Here is a 21956-nt window from a genome sequence, read left to right as displayed (position 1 = left end):
TAGAATAATAATACTGAATTAACTAATCTCTGTTAATTCAGTATTATTGCATCTTTTGTTTTATTGTAAAAGTAAGCAGTGTTTTGTAATTACTCATCGTGCGACTACACTGTAAAACAATAAGTCTTACCAAGTGTTTGTCTAGTTTCTAGAGCAAATATCTTGATCCACTTGAAACTATACAAAACTAACTTGTCAGTAACTTTTCATCAAGAAACATCTTGTTGTCTTTGGTATGAGCTTCTATTGGTTGTGCTGCAGATGTCTTTGCTGGTTGTTGTCTGTTTTCTGGGCTGTGTGTGGACCAACCGACCGCAGTTTCAGTTTTCTTCTGATGGCGGGGAGCGCTGTTGGAGCTACCTGTTAGCATTAAGCTGCTATCCGTCTGAACTGAGCGATCAGGGGTAGAAGTTGGGAAGGTCACTCTGTCAGAGTATTGAAAATTAGATCTGGATCTGGTTTTTTCTTAGTTAAATAAAGGAAATAAACTTTGAGAGCTTGAAAAGTTAAATATGAATGATGAGAGTTTTTAGAGATTTTTTTCACTTAAAAACTGAGCTCTGCAGATGTTCAGACGTTTAAGCAGAAGTAGTGCAAATGGAAATGTTTTTCAACAGCATGTTTGTGGGGGTTAGATTGCTGCCTCAATTGTACAGTTATCTAAAGAAGAACTGATAAGTAGTTCTCATCATCAGAACAGCAACAATAATATTGATAAATCTTTAAGTCCACATTGCCCACACCTGGTTCATAGCAGCATCACTATTAAAAACTAACTACATCCACCCTATTCAGATGTTTAGAATTTAATTTATGTGAAAAATATTCCAACTTTGTTTTAACTTGAATCTTCTGTAGTTTTAAATGGTTTATTCCTTTTGTCAAACACTTCAGGATCTTACAAAGCTTTAATAATTTCTAGTAACCAGTGTACTAAATAAGAAATAAAACAACTAAATGTTTAATCAATAGAAGGAAATGCAAAATCACAAGCACTTCTAGTTGGCAGATCTATGAACAGGAACATAGAAATCATGAAAGAAATAATAGAAACATAAAATGGATGAAATACTGAAACAAAGTTGTTATCTGGGTTCTTGTTGAACCTCTGAAGATGATGATGAGAAAAAGACTGATTCTTCTTAAAATAAAGAAAGTTATAGACAAATCTGGCCGACCTCTTCGTCCGACACTCAGAGAAACAGTCTTCAGTCAGAGGCTTTTTCAGACGCACTGTAATACAGACTGCTGCAGGAGATATTTCCTTCATTGACAATAACTTTGAGGAATCTGAATTAATATGAGTTACAACATAAAATTTTTCTTTGGGATCAATTAAGTATTTTTGAATATTTTACATTTTGCAACTGCATCAAAAGATCGCAGTGAAATCCAATTTTTTCTGCTTTGAAGAAAGTTTTGAGCTGGGGCATCTCAGACACGCTGTGGCCCCCTGGTGGCAGCTAGTATCCACTGACACTGAATCAGTGGTGGTTGTATTTGTATGTATATGTTATGCTCTTTTATTTAGTATTTATGAAGAACGTACATCTTCCCCAAACACAGCGATGAAACACCAAAAAGTCAAAAGCTGAACAAAACAAATCAGAAAAGTAAACATCTCGCCCTGTTTACTATAAAAATAAACGACATTGCCGACCAAAAATAATGAGTTAAATAATGTGCAATATTAACACATTATTTGTGGTAATGTTGCACAAACTAATTAGTTGATGTTAAATTAACATCAACTGATGTTAACGTTAAATTAATGTGCAGATCTTACAGTGAAGAAAAACTCAGGAACAGATGTAATTTTGAAAAACCTGCAAAAACGTTTCTTTTTATTTTCTATTTGCAATTGAAAAAGACATAAGCAAAAGCTGAAATAAAAGATAAGATAAAATCAGATGGTAACACTTTAAGGGTTTGCATCATTTTCTTAAACAATATTCTTTTACATATGAGATGAAGAATCAGTTGAAGTAAAGTTTTCTGTAAGTTGATGGATTTCTTTTTCATAAATCTTAATTAGTTTTCCAATCACATCTGAATTTGACCAAATATAATGATCTGTTGTGATGGTTGTACAAAAACAGAAATAGTTACAGAGAATGTTTTATCAATAGAAAATAAAGCAGGAAACTGAGAAACATCATGGAATTAAAGCAAATCTGGTTAGTAATTATGTTGACATTTTTTAAAAACGAGTTAAGAAACCATGAAAAAACAAAATGGATTTAATAAGCAAACAGAAAATGAACCAAAAGATCACTGAAATGTAACTGTCCTGCATACAGACATTTATAAATTTTATTTTTCTACTCTGGATCTTTGTGAAGTCAAATTTTTTAACATTTTAAGATCAATACTAGGAATTCTGCCAAAATAAAATTAAAGTCAAAGGATTTACAAAGCACGTGGCTTTCAGCACAAAATGTTAAAACTATTGATGTGATGATTTTGTCCATTTATTGTCAGCATAATATTTTCAATCTCTGGTGTCGTTTTCCTAGTTTTTACCAAATCAACTCCCTCACTAAGTTTTCTTTAGCTTAAGCTCTGTTGCTAAAGATACTGATGATTGCTCCAGAGCTGCTGGATCCGGATCTGATTACGTAGCAGAGCCCACCTCCAATCAGCATCAGCATCAAGCCAGATAGAAAGCCGATATAGACGCTCGCTCCCAGCTTAATTCCCTCTATTCCATTTCTAAAATCATATGAAATCCAGCTGACAGGGGTGATCAGCAGCAGGCCGGCCAGCATCAGGCCCACTCCAGCAGCAAGGATCATTTTGGACTTGTTATCTTGGTTCTGAACATATGGGGTGAAGTCGGAACCAAAGAACATGAGGAGGAGGCTGAGAACACCGAGCATGCAGCTGATGACGGTCAAAGCCCTGAAGGCGTGAAATTCAGAGGATTCATAGGTATTACGCGTTCCACAGATCTGCAGTCCACTGCTGTGCTTCGGACATACCTTCCACAGACCTATATGAACTTCCTATCCACCCAAAGACAGAAACAGATATTTACATTTACTTTATTAAACATGCTCTATGAAATTAAATCTGATATAAAAATCTAATGAATTTCTTTTTACTGAATGTCAAAATATATTTATTTTTTGGAGAATATTTTTAAACTCCCATCTAAACCAGAAGTTAATATAAATTAATGTCACTGAGTCTTTTAAACAGTTTATGAAAGCCCAGTTTCTGATGAGGCGTAAAACTGCAAAGTCAAAATTCTGATGTTTTATATGTTATTATAAAGACATACTGATTAAATTATATAACATACAACAATGGTTGATTAAAAAAAAACCTTTAAAGCTAATTAATCATAATTATCATGCTAATTTCAATCATAAAATGCTTTTTGATTATTTGATTACCATATCTTCAGAATGTCCAACAATCCATTCAGGGAGGGCACAGCAGATAATGGCCCCCATCAGTCCAATGGCGCCGAGAACCACGAATACCAGCTGAACTACTTTTGATGCCATTCTGTAAACAAAGAAAAATTTAAAAACTCGATTAAATCATTTTCTGCAATATATTCTTGGGTTTCCTCTTGGCATCCTCTTATGCAGGATTGGGCCACTGGCAGCAAATGCGCTGACAGACACTAGAGGGCGCTAGCCTCTGGTAGGCTCTCAGCCCACATAAACAACAACTCCAAACCCAGAATCTGCAAGTCCACATTTCATAGATGCCAATTCAGTGGCGGATTGTCACTTCCAAACTTCCAAACTGTATGATTGGGCAGCACACATCCACAAAATGTAATTTGGTTTAGATCTATATGCCTCCCATGGTGCAAGTTGGGTACAGTCGTGTTCCTCATCCTCTCTAAACGCTCTCACTTCCCCCATTACATCAACCCCTCTGATTTCACAAATAATTTAGTAATTTGCTCTGTATTAAAAATTTAGGAGGGATTTCCAATTTAAATCTGCATCTACATTAGCTGCTTTATTGGAGAGTCATCTGTTTCACCCTGAATCTGAGGATCAACTTTTAAACAGTTTCGTTTAAAGATCAAGTCGTGATCTGCAGCTCTCGCTGGAGCGGGTCGCAGCCGGGATGAGGATCAGTGCCTCCAGGTCCGAGGCCATGGTCTTGAGCCGGAAAAGGGTAGAGTGCCTTCTCCGGGTCGAGGGGAGTGGAGGAGTTCAAGTATCTTGGGATCTTGTTCAGGAATGAGGATAGAAAGGAGCGGGAGATCGACAGTTGGATTGGTGCAGCTTCTGCCGTGAAGTGGGTGCTGTTACGGTCCGACGTGGTGAAGAGAGCTGAGCCAACAAGCAAAGCTCTCAATTTACCGGTCGATCTATGTTCCTACCCTCATCTACTGTCATGAGCTTTGGGTCATGTTCCTGGTATGTCCCACCAGGAGGTGGGGAACATCCAGAATATATCCTGGAGGGACTATGTCCCTCAGCTGGCCTGGAAACGCCTTGGGATTCCCCCAGAGGAGCTGGAACAAGTGGCTGGGGAGAGGGAAGTCTGGGCTTCCATTCTAAAGCTGCTACCCCCTCAACCCGACCACGAACAAGCAGACAAAAATAAATGGATGGATGGATGGATGGATGGATGGATGGATGGATGGATGGATGGATGGATGGATGGATGGATGGATGGATGGATGGATGGATGGATGGATGGATGGATGGATGGATGATGGATGGATGGATGGATGGATGGATGGATGGATGGATGATCTATAGAGAACACTGGGTGAACAGCGCTCACTATGTCTAATGATTTTACAAAGTAGATAAGTTTTGGCAGCTTTAAGACCTTTCATTAGAAGTGAATCTCTTTTCTTCTCATTTATTTTAGTACTTTCAAATTAGACCCTGTGCCAAAGTTTTGTTTCCCAGTTGTCCTCCCACTACCAAGCCTGTAGATTTTTTGAGCTGTGATCCTCTTCAAAAGTCATATATCTCTAAAGGTTTACAATGACATTCTGTCTTTTGACTCCTCACCCGTTACCAAAGTTAAGGCAGCTTGGGAACTAGAACTGGGTCTAAACTTTGGAGAAGACTGGTGGAATAATGCTCTTTGAAAACATTCATACAAGTTCAGTCTGTGTTTGGCTTTCACTCATAGAGTTTAAAGTCTTCTTCGGGGTGCATATCCCCAAAACTCGTTTGTCCCAACCCTTGTCCCCCATTTGACAATTGTGACAAATTTCATGCGTCTTCCTGTAATTTAACTCTCATGTTTTTTGGCAGAACTATTTTGATACAATGTCAAAGATACTTTCATCAAACCCTCTCCCCATGCTCCCATATTTGGGCTCCCAGGTGTCTACAAACAGTTCATCTCCATTTTTACATTTTCTTGTAAAAATGTGCTGTTTAAATATCTAAACATTTTAATCCATTCTAACGGACAACCTTTTTACCTTATTTTGTGTTTATTTTTGAGTATATTATGTGTGTTTATTGTCGTTAGTGTCAGAAACCAAGTAACGGAGGAGATGACGGTTCAGGCTTTTTGCTTTTGAAGCCTAAAGAAACATAACAAGCCCATAGTTTAACAGTAGGACAGCTCTGGTGTCAGAGTTCGAGTTCAGCTGACTGTTCAGGTTCAAAGTTGTTGCTTTTAGAAACATATGGTCGTGTTCCTTAAGGTCCCTGTGTCATTACGTTTCATTCGTTTTGCATGCTTCCTGTGAAGCAGGTCGGTGTTTACAGCAGTGGGTACAGGCGGATCAGTTGCTCGGCTGTCTGGCTCTGGTCTGCTCTCTCGTTCCCATGCACTCGCTCTTTCTGGCAGGAAACAGAAGTGATTCCATGGAAATAATACAAAGAACGGCTCCTTTATTCACCATTGTTATGTTGCAACGAATGCTTTCTTAATTCAGGATCGTTTGGAAATCCATGAAAACTTAAAAGCCCATTGTATTAGTAAGACAACAATGTTCATGGCATTGCTTTATTTGCATCTGAAATACAACTATCTTTTGTAGCTAAGAGAGCGTTGGCAAGGCGCCACTTTTTCGTCAGAAATCAACTACAGCGCCATCTACCTGTCAGCGGCTCAATGACACCATGCCCCTTCTAAAATCTGAAATTGGAGATTAGATAGTCAGTGTAAGGCAACTTCTCTAAACTCTATAACCTGTGGCGCCCTTTCACAATGTCCTTTCAGTCTCTTCAGTCTCTGTTCCCGGATTGAGTGATGCCACCCACCCTGCCTCCCCTCGCACCTTTTTCTTTGCTTTGTTCCCCTGACTTTTACTTTTTTTTTACTTGATGTACATAATTTGTCCTTTGATGTATGAAAATAATGTATATTCATAGGATGTGAATTGTAGGCCTTTTTCCATCAAATTTAGATTTACACTTTGTGTACATAATTTTTCTGCAAGAACAACTTAAAACTTTTCTGTATCAAGTTTACACAACGAGCCACATGATGAGTCCTTCCCTGTTTTCCATTTGCACAGAAACTAAAGTGAAATTAACGTTCATCACCTCAATAAAAATCCCACTTGCGCTGCTGAGTGTTGCTGCAGACATCAGAGGAGAGTTTACCACAGCTGGAGCGCTCACGTCTCACCCATCACAGTGAGGAAGGGGTGTATAACGGAAAATCTGACTTTCTGGGTCAAACCAAGCGACACGTTAACAGATCAGAGCGCAACGTGGCAGAGAAAAGAGACTTTAGATTATGGAGATGTGTTGACAGCTTGCTTGATTTGTTTGAGGCAGGAGGCTCAAAATGTCTGGTTGCATTCCTGCATCTGTTAGCAAAGTAAAGAACCTCGGTGTTAATTTTGATCAGAACTTATTTGAATCTCATATTAAACTGATTTCTTTGATTTCTTCTTTTCACCTCTGGAATATTAGTAAAATTAACGCAGTTTGTCCAGGAGTGATGTAGAAAACATAGTCCATGTATTTGTTACTTCAAAAAAACTCATTTTTTGAAGAATGAAAACATGAAACTCACTTCCTTCATCTGTTTTAAATGTAGCAAATCTCAAGAGCTTTTAAACAAGAACTGCTTCATTATTTTATTATATATAGTTTTGCTCATTTAAATGTCAGCCTTCGTGGTTCCAGAATATTTCCAACAAAAGCGAGCCGTGGGTTTTAAAAGGTGGTTTGATTTTTGCACATTTCTGACTTGATTGTTGAAAAAATATATGTGCTTTAATTTTTGTAAAAATGTCAAAAAATTAATTACTGAAAATATCTTACAACTTCACTGAAAATGAAATTTAACTTTATCTGTTGTTTCAAGTTCACAAGGTAAAAAAAAATAATAATAATTTTACTAAAACCTTCCGCCATCACAGCAGACATTTGCCCAGACAGTAAACCTCCAATAAACACCCAGTGTATTATTAATTACTTAAATTATTTACCAAAGTTAAATGTGTAACTGTTTTTGTAATGAATGTGTTTTAAAGAAGAGCAGCCAAATAAATAAATATTTCTCCTATTTGTCATCTCAGAACAACAGGATGTAAAGTGAAGTGAAAATTGTGTCATTTCTTTTAACAATTTTATTTAATTATTTTCGTCATTTAACATTAGTATTGTTCAGGCCTAAAGTATAGGCCAAGTTAGCTTCTCTTCATTGGCTTCCTGTTTGAATTAACACAGAAAGGTTTTAATAATCAGTTTTATAAAAGGTTTTCCGGAGTTATCGCTGTTCGGCTGCTGGAGGACAAACTGAACACGCTGTGCATTTATTTCAACTTTTAACTTTGTTTTTAGCTCTTTGTTGAAGCAGGAATCTGTTCAGACTGCCTTCAGCTGAGATAATGCTGCCATGAACTAAATGTTGTCGCTCTCCTTCGACTAACCTTTTACTTTTCATTAACATTTAGAATTTTTTTGTTTTGCTTTGTAAATTCCTTAGCGATAACATATTGTGAATTGGGCAATAGAAATAAACTGAACTGAAAATAATTTATTTTGTCTCCTTCTCTGCATCCTAATAGAGCATTAAAATGTATAAGTGATAAGAAAAGCCTAATTTGGTTCTCAAAAGATTAATTTTGTGCACATTATGATGGATTTCTAATAAGATTTGAATCCAACAATTCTTCTATTTTAGCTAAATCAGTTTTTCTTAGCAATAATAATTTCTTACCTTTCTCACGTTCTGCTGGGTCTTGAGTTCAGGCTTTTTGCAAAGCGGAAACCAAGTGAAATGTTACTGAAGATGAGGCTGTGGTTTTATAACGGGATGTTCTGCTTTTTTTTTCTTTTTTTGGACACATCTGTGGTTTTGTTTCGTGCCAATGAAGATCATTGTCATCTCAGAACAACAGGATGTAAAGTGAAGTGAAAATTGTGTCATTTCTTTAACAATTTTATTTAATTATTTTCGTCATTTAACATGAGTATTGTTCAGGCCTAAAGTATATAGGCCAAGAACCAGACAGAAATAAATAATTTTGCTCTTTGCTATTTCCCAGATTCTCAGCCTGATCTGTTCCACACAGATTAATTTTTTTTTCCACAGTAACTTTTGACATCTTCAGCAAATCCTTAGAAAGATTTGATTTTGTCTACAATTAAAATAAACTGAGTGTCTCAAACTCATCTTGTGAATCTGAAGTTGGTTTTGAACGTGGATAAGACGAAAGACGGTTTTCTCTCAATCTACCAGAGATCCATTTGTGCACAGAGAGCAGTGGGAAGCAACAGAGGGAGTTTGACAGTAATTATAAATATCTTGTTTTATTTTAGATAAAAAGCTTTCTTTTAAAAACCACATAGAACATTTTTACAAACACTGAAAATGAAGATTGTGTTTCATTATTATAACGGATCCTGTTTGTCTCTCAAAGATAGAAAGAGATTGGTATCAGAAACTTCTGAAGGCCTTTGTTTTGTATACAAAAGCCTTCAGTCAATGACTGTGCATCATTGTGCTTTAAATCGTCTTGGCCATGTTTACGTGCCTCAATGCATCAAGTGTTGCCATTTGATTGCCTGATTTGAGATTTGCGTTAATCAACAGTTGGGCAGGTGGGCCCAATAAAGTGATTGGTGAGTGTATGTTTTTTTTTATTTTTGTAAAACCAGGTGGTTGTGTATTGCAGGTTTCTGCTCAGGGAGATTGAAACTTCATATCTACCTAACCTAAGATAATCTGTATCTAAATTGACATATAGAATATAAATTATACAGAAATGGCAGAAACTTAAAATGGATTAAATAATAATACAATTGTTGTCTGGGTTTTTGTTGAACCTCTGAAGAACATAAAAAACCAGGAAGGTTGCAAACAACCTCATTGTCCTCTTCATGTTACTGTCTCTGGAAAACAGCGTCTTCAGTCAGAGGCTTCTTCAGATTAGTTGCAATACAGACTGCTACAGGAGGTCTGTCCAGCCAACACCCATCACTCCACAATAACTCTTTGAAGAATCTGAATTAATATGAGTTACAACATTTAATTTCCCTTTAATTAAGTATTTTTAACTGAACTTATCTCATGCAACTGCATCACATAATTGATGAAATTAAATTTTTTCTGCTTGCAAGAAAGTTTGGGCTGCTGGCAGCGATAGTGCCACCTGGTGACAGGTAGTATCCACTGACACTGAATCAGAGATGGCTGTATGTGTTTTATTTACACGTTTTCTGTTTCATTTACTTTTAAGAGTGTACATCCTCCCCAAACACACCAATGAAACTCCACAAAGGCAAAAGGTGAAGAAAATGGAATGAAGATGAAGATCCAACTCCTACAGAATTACAAAACACTTTCATCTCGGTTGAAACTATCAAAATAAACGACAGAGCCGACCAAAAATAATTAAGCAATTGTGTCCCTTCTGTTTTTCTGTTAAATAACCTTAAGGCCCCAGTCTTGTTGAAATATTAGCACAGTTGTACAATTTTTACATTAATACTGACAAAATAAATTACATGACATTCAAATTCAAAAATACTTAATAGATCTGAAAGGGAAATTAAATGTTGTTGCACCTCACATTAATTTAAATTATACAGTTATATTTGGTATGATGACTGTTGGTAGAAAAGATCTGTATTATGGTCTTTACTATGTTATGTGCATAATTTATGTAACTGTCAAAAATTGACAATAGTTCAGTTTCTTTGCAATTAATACAAAATTGTTCTTCTCACTTTTTTCCCCAAACAAAACTGATAAATCTGTCACAGGTCACAAAATACTTTTGGAGCAGAAACTATAAAATCCATTTAAATTTTGTTCTTTTAATTAACCACAATAACATTTTAGAGCATCTTAAACTGTTTTGCTCTTCTGATTTAAATATAATCTTTCCCTAAAAACATATAGAAGAGGCTTGGAAAGGAGGGGAGAAGGCCAATTATGTCAGTAATAGATCTGACATTGATGTTTTTGATATTCCTTTTTCCTACAGGTAAAATTAAGGTGAAAAAAAATAAGGAGAAACTTTATCCATGGGTTGAGAAGATATTACTACGTGATGTTTTGTCTTATTTTCAGTAATACAAAATAGACCCTCTAAATTGAAATATTTCAAGGATTCCATGACTTTTATATAAGTAAAATTCTTCTTTACTGTTTAGGATAAATGTAATGCAGATTACGAATGAAATAAATGTAGAAAACTGCATAAAGCCATTGTTTGAATGGAGAGGATGAGGTTTGGCTAGGTCAGGAGCCCTCTAGTGGCTCAATGCGGTATTGCATTTTTATACCAGCATTTTATAAAAACGTCTCAGACGTTCAGCAACGCAAACTTTCTCCATGAAGGAAAAAAAACTGGGATTTTGATATAAACATAATAATCATCATAAAGGTGTAAAAGACGCTGAATGGAAAGTTACCTTTGTTGTAACTACCGTTAAGGACACAGGCTTTTATTTTGGTATCTCATGTCTCACCGTAGCTATGGTAACGGAACGGCGTTCCAACTGAATCGGTTAAAATTTAGCAAAACAAAGAAGAAATGATTAAAAGCCACCGAGTTTTAGCTACAGTCTGTAAGGGAACAGTGTGAGTAAGTTGAAATGCTAATAGAAAAGTCTGTGAATGTAAAGAATAGTTCATGTCTAACTCTTATGAATGACGCGGATAACTTTAATAAATTAACATTTAACCATCAGTTATGGCCTCCTGCATGTCTTTGCTACAGTTAGAGCAAAAACATTTTAGACAATGTTGACCGATCAGTCTTGCTAGCTGAGTCGTAGCATTTTTTTTTTTTTTCATCAAAACAAAAACTGATCTGTGACGGCTGATGACGTAATTCTCCGCCTTTCGCATTGTGATGTCAGCGATTGTGATGTCATAGTTGAAGTTGTTAGTGCATGGTTTCATTCTCTTCAGATATTCCAGACATCACAGGAGTGTTTTCAAGTTTGACCCTTGAAGTTTTCAGAAAATAGCAGCAAGACGCCCAAGCTGACAGAATAATAATTATAATTACTATTATTATTATATTAGCGTTTTTAAACCAACTCGTGAGAGATTTCCAAAGCAATTTCAGAAGCTTCTGTTTTTTTCTTCCAACAATATGGGACAAATCTTTGGCATAAGCAAGTACAAGAGGGTGAAGAAGAAGAAGAAAGTGGACTTTATGGAGGAGTACGTTAGGCGGCAGTTTCGTGGACATGACCCCCCTGAAAATAACTACGGCACACTAGTAGAACTTAACATGCGATCGATTCGACAGAAAGGTGAGGTTGACGATAAGATCTTAGGGAAAGAATCTCGAAGTTCCAGTGCGGTGTACTTTTTAAAGGACTTCCTTATAAAACATGACCTGGACTTTCATATCGAGCCGATTGTCGGTCCGTGCACTGAAAGGGAGATTGAAAGAATTAAAGCCCGCAAGGTCAAACTGGAAATGGGGGAAAGAAAGGAATCAATAAGAGACATGCTGGTCGAACAGAAAGCTTTGGACAAGCCACCATCTGTTAAAAGTGAAGTTTGTACTCTCCAAAAGCTCCTCGCAGATGTGAAAAAATCACTTGACGCAGATGAGAAAGATTGGGTGGACTTCGAACTGCAAATGTACAAGACTATGGAAGAAATGAACATGGAGCTAAAACGTAATTTTGATCAGTTGAAAGTGCTTAGTCAGGCCGTAGAATCCACAGACGACATGAAAAAAGACCTTACCAGGAAACTATCTCTGAAGTCTAAAGAACCAGAGCCCGCTCCCCGAAAACTCTCTTTGGCACCTCAGAGGGTAAAAATGTACTGCCTGTCACCCACTTTATTGCAACTTACTCGAGCAATGGATGAAGTGGACTGGGTGCGAAAAGAGGCTGCCGTGAGGTTTAGAAGGCGGAATGAGTTCATTGATTCAACAGATGAATTCCTGGGGATAGAAGAAAAATGTTTCTATTCCAGGGAACATGAGGAACGGAAAGCTCTTCAAGAAAGGCTCAAACTGGAAAGAGAGGCAGTAGAACGAGCAAAGATACAGAGATTAGCTCACAGACAATCAACTCCGGACATTATGGTACCAGAGGGGTTGAGGAAATCACTATCTTTCGAGACCATTGCATCAAAAGTTGGAGAGGACCTGACGAATGATAGTTAATGATTCGGAAAAAAAACCTTGACAGAACTAGACACATGCAAGAACAAAAGTGTCTAATAGGGAGCCTTAAAAGGGCTGCAGTATTGGAGGAGCTTGGAGACCAGAAGGCTGCAGGAGTGAAGGAGCTCGGAGTCTGGGGGGTTGTGGCGCAGACTCCTAGCACTACAACCCCATGGCTGGGAGCCTGGAAGCCTGTGGGCACTAAAGTGATTGGAGCTTGGGGGGGCTGTGGGCACCGAGGGGCTATGAGCTCTGAGGTGCTTGGAGCCTGGGGGGCTGTGGGCACCGAGGAGCTTGGAGCCTTAGGGGTTGTGGGCTCTGAGGTGCTTGGAGCCTGGGGGGTTGCGGGCACTAATGTGCTCGGAGCCTGGGGGGCTTTGGTCACCGAGGTGCTCGGAACCTGGGGGGCCAATGTAACCAAGAAGCTAGGAGCAAGCGGGGCCATGGGAACCAGAAGCTAGGAGCCCGTGGGGCCAAGGCAAACAAGAAGCTAAGAGTTTGCAGTTCCAAGGCAACCAAGAAGCTAGGAGCCTGCGGTTCCAAGGCAACCGAGAAGCTAGGAACGTGCTGGGCCAAGGCAACCAAGAAGCTAGGAGCCTGCGGTTCCAAGGCAACCGAGAAGCTAGGAACGTGCTGGGCCAAGGCAACCAAGAAGCTAGGAGCCTGCGGTTCCAAGGCAACCAAGAAGCTAGGAGCCTGCGGTTCCAAGGCAACCAAGAAGCTAGGAACCTGCGGTTCCAAGGCAACTAAGAAGCTAGGAGCCTGCGGGTCCAAGGCAACCAAGAAGCTAGGAGCACACGGTTCCAAGGACACCGAGAAGCTAGGAGCCCACGGAGCCGGTTCTACCAGACACTAGGGGCCCGCGGGGCCGATTCAATCTGACACTAGGTGCCCACGTGGCTGATTCAAACAACACTAGGAGCCCGCGGTGCCCATTCAACTGGACACTATGAGCCCGCGGGGCCGATTCAACCGGACACTAGGAGCCCGCGGTGCCCATTCAACCGGACACAAGGAGCCCGCGGGGCCGATTCAACCGGACACTATGAGCCCGCGGGGCCGATTCAACCGGACACTATGAGCCCGCGGGGCCGATTCAGGACACTAGGAGCCCGCGGGGCCGATTCAACCGGACACTATGAGCCCGCGGGGCCGATTCAACCGGACACTAGGAGCCCGCGGGGCCGATTCAACCGGACACTAGGAGCCCGCGGGGCCCATTCAACCGGACACTGGGAGCCCGCGGGGCCCATTCAACCGGACACTGGGAGCCCGCGGGGCCCATTCAACCGGACACTGGGAGCCCGCGGGGCCCATTCAACCGGACATTGGGAACCGGCGGGGCCCAATCCAGCAGACACTGGGAGCCCATTCAACCGGACACTGGGAGCCCGCGGGGCCCATTCCACCAGACACTGGGAGCCCGCGGGGCCCATTCCACCAGACACTGGGAGCCCGCGGGGCCCATTCCACCAGACACTGGGAGCCCGCGGGGCCCATTCCACCAGACACTAGAAGCCCGCGGGACCCATTGCACCAGACATTAGGAGCCTGCGGGGCCCATTCAACCAGACACTGGGATCCCGCCGGGCCCATTCCACCAGACACTGGGATCCCGCCGGGCCCATTCCACCAGACACTGGGAGCCCGCCAGGCTCATTCCACCAGACACTAGAAACCCGCGGGACCCATTGCACCAGACATTAGGGCCTGCGGGGCCCATTCAACCAGACACTAGGAGCCCGCGGGGCCCATTCAACCAGACACTAGGAGCCCGCGGGACCAAGGCAACCGAGAAGCTAGGAGCCTGCTTGGCCCAGACAACCGAGAAGCTGGGAGCCTGCTGGGGCTAAGAAACCTAGAAGCTGGGAGCCGTCGGGGTCAAAGCAATCTAGAAGCTGGGAGCCCACCAGGAATCTGCAACCAAGAAGCTAAGAGCCGGCGGAGCCAAGGCAACCGAGAAGCTGGGACCCCACGGGGCCAAGGCAGCCGAAAAGCTAAAAGCCAACGGGGCCTAGGCAACCGAGAAGCTAGGAGCCCACAGGGCTTCGGCAACCAAGAAGCTAGGAGCCCACGTGGCCGATTCTACCAGACACTAGTAGCCGGCGGGGCCAACGCAACCAAGAAGCTAGGAGCCCGCATGGCCGATTCAACCAGACACTAGGAGCTGGTGGGGCCAATGTAACTGAGAAGCTAGGAGCCGACGGGGCCGTTATAACCAGACACTAGGAGCCGGCGGGCTCAAGGCAACCGAAAAGCTATGAACCAGCAGCGCCAAGGCAACCGAGAATCTAGGAGCCCACGGGGCCGTTACAACCAGACACTAGGAGCCGGCGGGGCCAAGGCAACCGAAAAGCTATGAACCCGCAGGGCCAAGGCAACTGAGAAGCTAGGAGCCCACGCGGCCGTTACAACCAGACACTAGGAGCCAGCGGGGCCAAGGCAACCGAAAAACTATGAACCCGCAGGGTGAAGGCAACCGTGAAGCTAGGAGCCCACGTGGCAGTTACTACCAGACACTAGGAGCCGGCATGGCCAATTCAACCAGACACTGGCAGCCAGCGGGGCAAAGGCAACCAAAAAGCTATGAACCCGCGGGGCCAAGGCAATCGAGAAGCTTGGAGCCCACGGGGCCGATTCTACCAGACACTAGGGGCCGGCGGGGCCAACGCAACCGAGAAGCTAGGAGCACACGGGGCCATTACAACCAGACACTAGGAGCCCGCATGGCCTATTCAACCAGACACTAGGAGCCAGCGGGGACAATTCAACCGAAAAGCTATGGACCTGCGGGCCAAGGCAATGGAGAAGCTAGGAGCCCACGGGGCCTATTCTACCAGACAGTAGAGGCCGGTGGGGCCAATGGAACCGAGAAGATAGGAGCCCACGGGACCATTACAACCAGACACTAGGAGCCAGTGGGGACAAGGCAACCAAAAAGCTATGAGCCCGTATGGCCGATTCAACCAGACACTGGGAGCCGGCGGGGCCAAGGCAACCGAGAAACTATGAACCCGCGGGGCGAAGGCAAGCGAGAAGCTAGGACCCCAAGGGGCCGATTCAACCTGACACTAGGAGCCAGCATGGCCGATTCAACCAGACACTAGGAGCCAGCAGGCCAAGGAAACCGAGAAGCTAGGAGCCCACAGGGTCTTGGCGACCGAGAAGCTAGGAGCCGGCGGTGCCAATGCAACCGAGAAGCTAGGGGCCCTTGTGGCCGTTACAACCAGACGCTAGGAGCCAGCATGGCCGATTCAACCAGACACTAGGAGCCCGCATGGCCGATTCAACCAGACACTAGGAGCCGGCAGGCCAAGGAAACCGAGAAGCTAGGAGCCCACGGGGCCTTGGCGACCGAGAAGCTAGGAGCCGGTGGTGCCAATGCAACCGAGAAGCTAGGAGCCCGTGGGGCTGTTACAACCAGACACTAGGAGCCAGCAGGGCCAAGTCAACCTAGAACTTATGAACCCGCAGGGCCAAGGCAACCGAGAATCTAGGAGCCCACGGGGCCGATTCAACCAGACACTAGGAGCCGACCGGGACATGACGCTGGTTTCTAAGGTCTTCTTACACCCAAAATTCAACAATTCTAGTTGTAGTACAAGAATTAAAAGCAGAAACCAATGCTCTTACTCTGGGTGACCCAAAGTGGTACTTTTTATATTACTGTAAAAAAAAAAAGTCTACATTTACTTTTCTTTTTACTTTTACTGCATTAAATGGTTTCAACAGCTTCAGACTTTTCCACAGACTGATACTATTATGTGGGCTTTGATGGGAGCCTCCTACAAATGCTGTCCTCTTACTAATTTGAATGGAGAAAGAAAATGTGTCGTTCTCATCATTTTATGGTGAATTATTGTCAGGAGTCAAAAGGTTAACTTTTCACATAAAAAACACTAGCATCGCTCTTAGCCAATGAGCTGCTGCCAAATGACACAATGTCCCGCCCACCACCTCCCTCTTGGAGCACAAGCCGCACACCTCAAGTACACACTGTCAGTCTCATACCTTTTTAGGAAATGGGACCTTTGCACTCCGGAAGTGAAGGGGGCACTAGTTTTTATATTATTACGTTTTTATTTTCTTTTGAAATCTGTGATATATAGTTATCTTCACTCTCAGCATGTATTTGAACTTGTCTCTTTTATTTACTTTAGCGCAGCTCACAGTTTTTAACAAATTCTGTAGCTTTCTGTGTACTTTCTCTAGTGCCGCGGGGGTGGTAGCACAACTAATATAATTACATTACTAAATTTAGAACACTCGAATAATTTTTTTTACATTATAAAAGTATTGTTTTATAATGTATAAAACAGAACTTTTATACATTATAAATAATATCTCTATATATCCATCAATTATAGGAGGAAAAAAAAGAAATAAGGAAACATGTAAACAACATGATACACTTTGATAGAAATACCATTTGCAATGTAAACGCTAGAAATTTACTTGAGCAAAGGTCAATAACAAACTAATTAGGTTCACAGAAGATAACAACCCAGATAACTACTACACTGTCAATGAATGAGTTCTTAATAATAAAGACTTTGTGCTAAACTGATTTGGTAATCTAATTATATTAGTTGTGTTACCATCCCATGCCACTAGAGGCAGTAGCAGGCCCGGAAAGAGGCGACTGAGGAGCAGATTTAGAAGCACACCGAAAGCTACAGGATTTGTTAAAATCTGTGAGATGTGCTGAAGTAAATAAAAGCGAGAAGTTCAAATACATGCTGAGAGTTCAACTTCTTCCTAAAGGTGAAGATATATCACAGATATCAAAGGAAAAGAACAACTTGAGATTGCAGATAATATAGGAAATATGGTTAAGTTTCACTTCCGGAGTGCAATGGTCCAATTTCCAAATAAGGTATGAAACTGACTGAGGTCCGTCCCGCCCCTTTCTGTTTGCTGCAGCGAGGTCCTTATCGCTTCTGTATTTAGCCAAACCTTCTAATCCACATTATTTATGTTCTTATATTATGTTTTGGTAAACTAAATCCTTGGTTGAGATCTGTGATGTAGCTCGAGTGTTACAAGTGGCATTTATCATCATCCACAGGGGACAGTTGTCAGTGAAGCGGTCATCAGTGTGGGATTTGACCAAAATATGTTCAGTTTTATTTCTCTACGTCTCTGTTGAAACCTGCCTCTTCTTCCGTCTCAGAGTTTCCTGTTTGAAGCTTCGCCTCACCAAGGCTGTTGGTTGTTGGGTTCACTTGACAAATACTGATATGCGTTTGCGGCTGCTGATGCATGAAGAAAACCCTCTAAATATGATTTTAGGACAGATCAACTCACACTTGTGCATCATTTTACATTTGAAAAAACGTGTTACAAAATTGTGCAAACAGCAAGGCAGAAAAAAACCATATTGCTGCATTTTTGTTACAGATTATAACTTAGCTCTATAGCTTTTTATTTTCCAAATTCTGTATTTAAAAAAATGCGAATTTCTTTGAAATTGAATCTGTCTTCTGTGTTTTTATTCATTTCCCCAAACATCTCTGCATCTGACAAATCAGCTCATTAGTAATATCTAGTGATCAGTATACAAAATGAGATACAAAACAAGTTTTATGAATAGAAAGTCATGCAGAAGCTTGAGAAATACAAAAATGAAAATGTTTCTTGAGGCAAATCTTGAGCAAAGAAATCATGAACATAAAATGGACTAAATAAGCAAACAAAATTGCCATTTGGTTTTATTATCTTGTAACTTGCCAGTAACAAGCCATGTAATATTTGGCTGCTTAGAGAGACTTTTTCATATGTCTTCTTCATTATTATGTCACAATTTTTCAGAAAATTCATGGGAATTCAACCATTTTGCATGGTTGAAAGAAAACAGCTCAGAAACTTGGAAATAAAACATTACAGAGCACATGCCTTCCAGCAGCAACTGATAAAATTATGGAAATAATGATGAGATTCAGATATTCTTAGCATAGGGTATTTACATTCTGTGGTACCACATGGCCTCTACACGTAGTTCTTGTTTGGTGCTGAAGCGGTATTGCTGTAGTACTTGGCGGTTCCTCCAGAGCTGCTGGATTTGGGTCGGCTGAAGCAGCAGAGCAGACCTCCAGCCAGGAGCATCAGTACACCGGCTGCCCAGCCGATATAGATGCACGCTCCCAGCTCTCTCTTCAGGGACTCATGCACCAGTTGGTTGTGGAAATCTCTCACGGTGTTGTGTGCCGACCAGCTCACAGGGATGATAACCAGCAGGCCGGCCAGCATCAGGCCCACTGCGGCCACCAGGCTGATTTTGGGCTTGGCATCTTCATTCTGAACACATGTGGTGAAGTCGGCACCGCAGAAAAGGACTAGGAGGCTGAGAATACCGAGCATGCAGCTGATGATGGTCATGGCGCGGGCGGCCTGCAGGTCAGAGGACAGCACCAGCAAGGAGTCGTACACTTTGCACTGCTGCTGCCCTGTGCTCTGCTTCACACACTCCATCCATAGACCTTCTTGACTCTCCTACACCGAAAGATGCAGAAACAGAGATTTACATGCACTGCATAAAGCACATTTTCTTATTTCCTGTATTCCAGCAAATGCTGTCAAAATTTTAAGGAATCTTGGAAAAGCCAAATGATGATGTCAGGACTTTGTAGGTTTCTGATGAAGTCACAAGATTTGGATTAAACTTTGTTGCTTCATTTGGAGGAAACAGCTCGAGGGCCTATATAGTCATGAGGAAATAACTAAGTGGAAATGCTGATGCAGCAATCCTAGACAGGAAGTTAAAGTTTGGGCTGCAGTGGATCTTCCACTTGGACACTGACCCAAAGTATGCAGCCATATTGGACCACTGTATGTGCTGCACAAATGCCCTGGAGCTCTGCTGGGGTTGCTAGGCAACAGGTAGTGGCTGCTGCTGTGGAACAACACATTTTCTAGACACCAAAAAACATGAATTTGTTGCCCAAACACAACTGGATGTTTTTTTAAGCTCTTTTGCCTGTTTTCAGAAGTTGTTGAGACCAAAATGTTAATACAAAAATGTATCATGAAAAATAATACATTTTCCATTATTGGTCCTATTTAATTTATTTATGTTTAAGCCAAGAAGTGAAGATTAAAAGGCAATTAAAAAACTATTTTCTTTAATTGGTGTAGTATTTAGTAAATATAAACATCCTAACTGACCTTAATTAGTGAAACCTACAATTATAATATTAAAATTATTTCCTGCTCAAAACATAAAATATGATTGTGTAATTGTCGAGCAATAAAACCTGTAAAAACATAACTTTTCTGATCATTTAAGTCATAAAATATATTTTGTTGCTCTGAATCATAAATGCTTACCTGCGCTGTCACAATGTTGTTTCCTATGAAGGCTGACACTTTCCAGAGAGGAAGGGCGCAACAGACGATGACCCCAGTGACCCCGATGATCCCGAAGGCCACACACACCATCTGAACAGCTGACGATCCCATCCTGGAAAAAACTACACATCGTATAGAGGTAAAATAAATGCTAAAAATCTGGATTTTTTTCATTACAAATTTAGAATTTCTTAGGCATTAAGATAAGGTTTTCTAAAGCTATTTAAAATTAAAACAATGTTCAGAATTAATTTCTTTTGTTTCACTCATTGTTCCAGTTAATCTATGTGTTTGTCAAAGCTTCAGCTGGATACTCCCTCAGACAAAACACTTATTACCTGGTGCATGTCACCACCTAATCCGTGGTTTAAGGCAACATTTTCAAATTAAAGTTATGCCCAGACAGGCCTGAGATCTCCACCAATTAAAGGCTCAGCCGCTGCTTCACAACATCCAGCCAGCGAGATAAAATTCAAAAATAATTTATAACCATTTTGGTCACATCGGGATAACTGAAAATAGACTTTTAATATTAGCGTGTGCAGATTTACACACATTTGATTTAAATGTTGAAATATCTTGAATTATTCTTTTTGTTAGTTACTACAAACATTAAAAATTATTTTGATTAAATTGAGAATCTTTAAATCAGAAATAAATAATCATCTGTAGACTGGCACACAAAATGTAATTAATTTCAATTAATTTATTTCGTTTTTGAACATTTAAAGCTATTTTTGCCCAAACTGGTTGATTAAATCCTAGAGCAAAAGAGGAAAAACAACAACCTATCAAATATTCTTTGAAATAAATACCTTTAAAAACATTTATTTCTTTATTGTTTTCTTAATGACGTTGTTTATACTGCATGTAAAGACTTACCTATTTGTCTTCTTTGAACACCTGTAGAGGTTTAGAGGTTTTTGTTGAAGATGTTTTCTGATGCGCGGCCGTCTGGAAGCTGCAGAGTGAGGAAACAAACGTTACTTATAGAGGAATGTCAGGAGTAGGCGGAGCCCCAGTCCAGCCAGAGAAACACGGAGGAAATATGGAGCTGAAACCACTTCTGACCTGTACAGGTTCCCCTCTTTTTGGAAACAGAGGTCACAAATTTTCTGAAAAAAAAAAAAGGAATAAAATCTCATTCATGTTTTTATTCTGTTACAACAGTGATGCTGCAGAGTTTCTCCGTTTGTATCCATCACAAGTTGAACAAACCAACCACTATCTGGAAGATTGCCAGTTTTTCCCATCAGTACATCCAGTCGGCACAAACAAATCCCACGCAGGTTTCCATAGCTATACCAGCTCCCTCCACACCTGTTTGTGTCGAAATCAATGACGAAGATGAGGAGCAGAGACCGTGAGGTCTTGACTCATCCAGTTGGTTTCATGGATCACGAGAAAGATGAATGAAGAAACAAGAAGGAATGTCGGCTTTAAAAATAGACGTGTTGGTAGTTTTGGTTTGCATAACATCAAAATTAATTATTGAAAATAATATAGAGAAAACAGAACAGAGGACAGATATGGATAGTATGAACCTCAATCCATTAATGTTCTGATGTTCAACTGTAATAATTCTGATTCTCTGATGATTTCAGACTTTATTTAATTTATTGAGAAAGAGATACATTAGACCAATCTGGCCAACTTCCATCCATCATTAGAGATAATTCAGAAAGTCTTTGTCAACAATAAGATTTAATTTCCATCCTTTGTTCTTCAAATTAAAGAGTTTTTCCAACATAATTTGTCTGTTTAATCATCTTAACTCAACCTGAGTTTTATAGAAAACTTTATTTTTTATCCATTCTTGGCTGGATTTGAATGATGTTTATTGTCCTACATAAAAGGAAGCTGGAAATCATTGAACATTTAAAGCATTAAAACTGCAAACGACATCCTAAATGTTGACTGATTTCCACAATCTGTGTGGATTTTTTTATGTTTGTATTCTCAGCAAGACGAATATGGAGCTCTCTGTCTTCATGTTTTCCCAAAATCTGCTCTGGAATAAAAAGCACTGGATATTTTATATAAAATTGAATTAATCCTT

The 21956-nt window shown here is 40.8% G+C and overlaps 3 protein-coding genes across 6 annotated transcripts in view; 1 reads left to right on the top strand and 2 right to left on the bottom strand.

Annotated features, from left to right (window-relative positions):
• Positions 1–21647, top strand: part of LOC129373722 (uncharacterized) — a 34206-nt gene extending 12559 nt beyond the window's left edge. For 2 of the 4 annotated variants that reach the window (XR_008607399.1, XR_008607397.1), the window contains exons 3-5: positions 19908–20036; positions 20807–20976; positions 21068–21647. Coding sequence is in view for 2 of the 4 variants with exons in the window: in XM_055051784.1 (XP_054907759.1) it covers positions 11516–12550 (1035 nt within the window). In the remaining 2 variants the exon portion in view is untranslated. Of the gene's footprint in view, positions 1–11318; positions 16112–19907; positions 20037–20806; positions 20977–21067 lie in introns of those variants that run through there. The other 2 variants (XM_055051784.1, XM_055051783.1) reach the window with 2 other exon arrangements.
• On the bottom strand, positions 1862–10884 carry LOC129373727 (claudin-9-like). Its single transcript, XM_055051790.1, has 3 exons — positions 10827–10884; positions 3399–3513; positions 1862–3005 (listed from the first exon to the last, which is right to left on the bottom strand). Exons 2-3 carry the CDS (start codon positions 3510–3512, stop codon positions 2556–2558), a joined length of 564 nt encoding a protein of 187 aa, XP_054907765.1. The 5' UTR covers position 3513; positions 10827–10884; the 3' UTR covers positions 1862–2555.
• On the bottom strand, positions 18026–20008 carry LOC129373723 (claudin-9-like). Its single transcript, XM_055051785.1, has 2 exons — positions 19877–20008; positions 18026–19042 (listed from the first exon to the last, which is right to left on the bottom strand). Exons 1-2 carry the CDS (start codon positions 20006–20008, stop codon positions 18539–18541), a joined length of 636 nt encoding a protein of 211 aa, XP_054907760.1. The 3' UTR covers positions 18026–18538.
• Positions 21648–21956: the final 309 nt, after the last annotated feature.

The sequence above is a fragment of the Poeciliopsis prolifica genome, unplaced genomic scaffold (genome assembly GCF_027474105.1).
Source record: "Poeciliopsis prolifica strain line A6 unplaced genomic scaffold, Auburn_PproV2 SCAFFOLD034, whole genome shotgun sequence".
NCBI lineage: Eukaryota > Metazoa > Chordata > Actinopteri > Cyprinodontiformes > Poeciliidae > Poeciliopsis > Poeciliopsis prolifica.
Note: the sequence above shows the minus strand (reverse complement) of the source record. Positions and strands in the feature narration are given on the sequence as shown.

Coding starts and splice junctions, on each gene's coding strand:
- LOC129373727 (XM_055051790.1), bottom strand. CDS start 3,512: ATGGCATCAAAAGTAGTTCAGCTGGTATTCGTGGTTCTCGGCGCCATT. Junction 3,006..3,398: donor TTGGACATTCTGAAGATATG/GTAATCAAATAA, acceptor TTGGGTGGATAG/GAAGTTCATATAGGTCTGTG.
- LOC129373723 (XM_055051785.1), bottom strand. CDS start 20,008: ATGGGATCGTCAGCTGTTCAGATGGTGTGTGTGGCCTTCGGGATCATC. Junction 19,043..19,876: donor ACAACATTGTGACAGCGCAG/GTAAGCATTTAT, acceptor CTTTCGGTGTAG/GAGAGTCAAGAAGGTCTATG.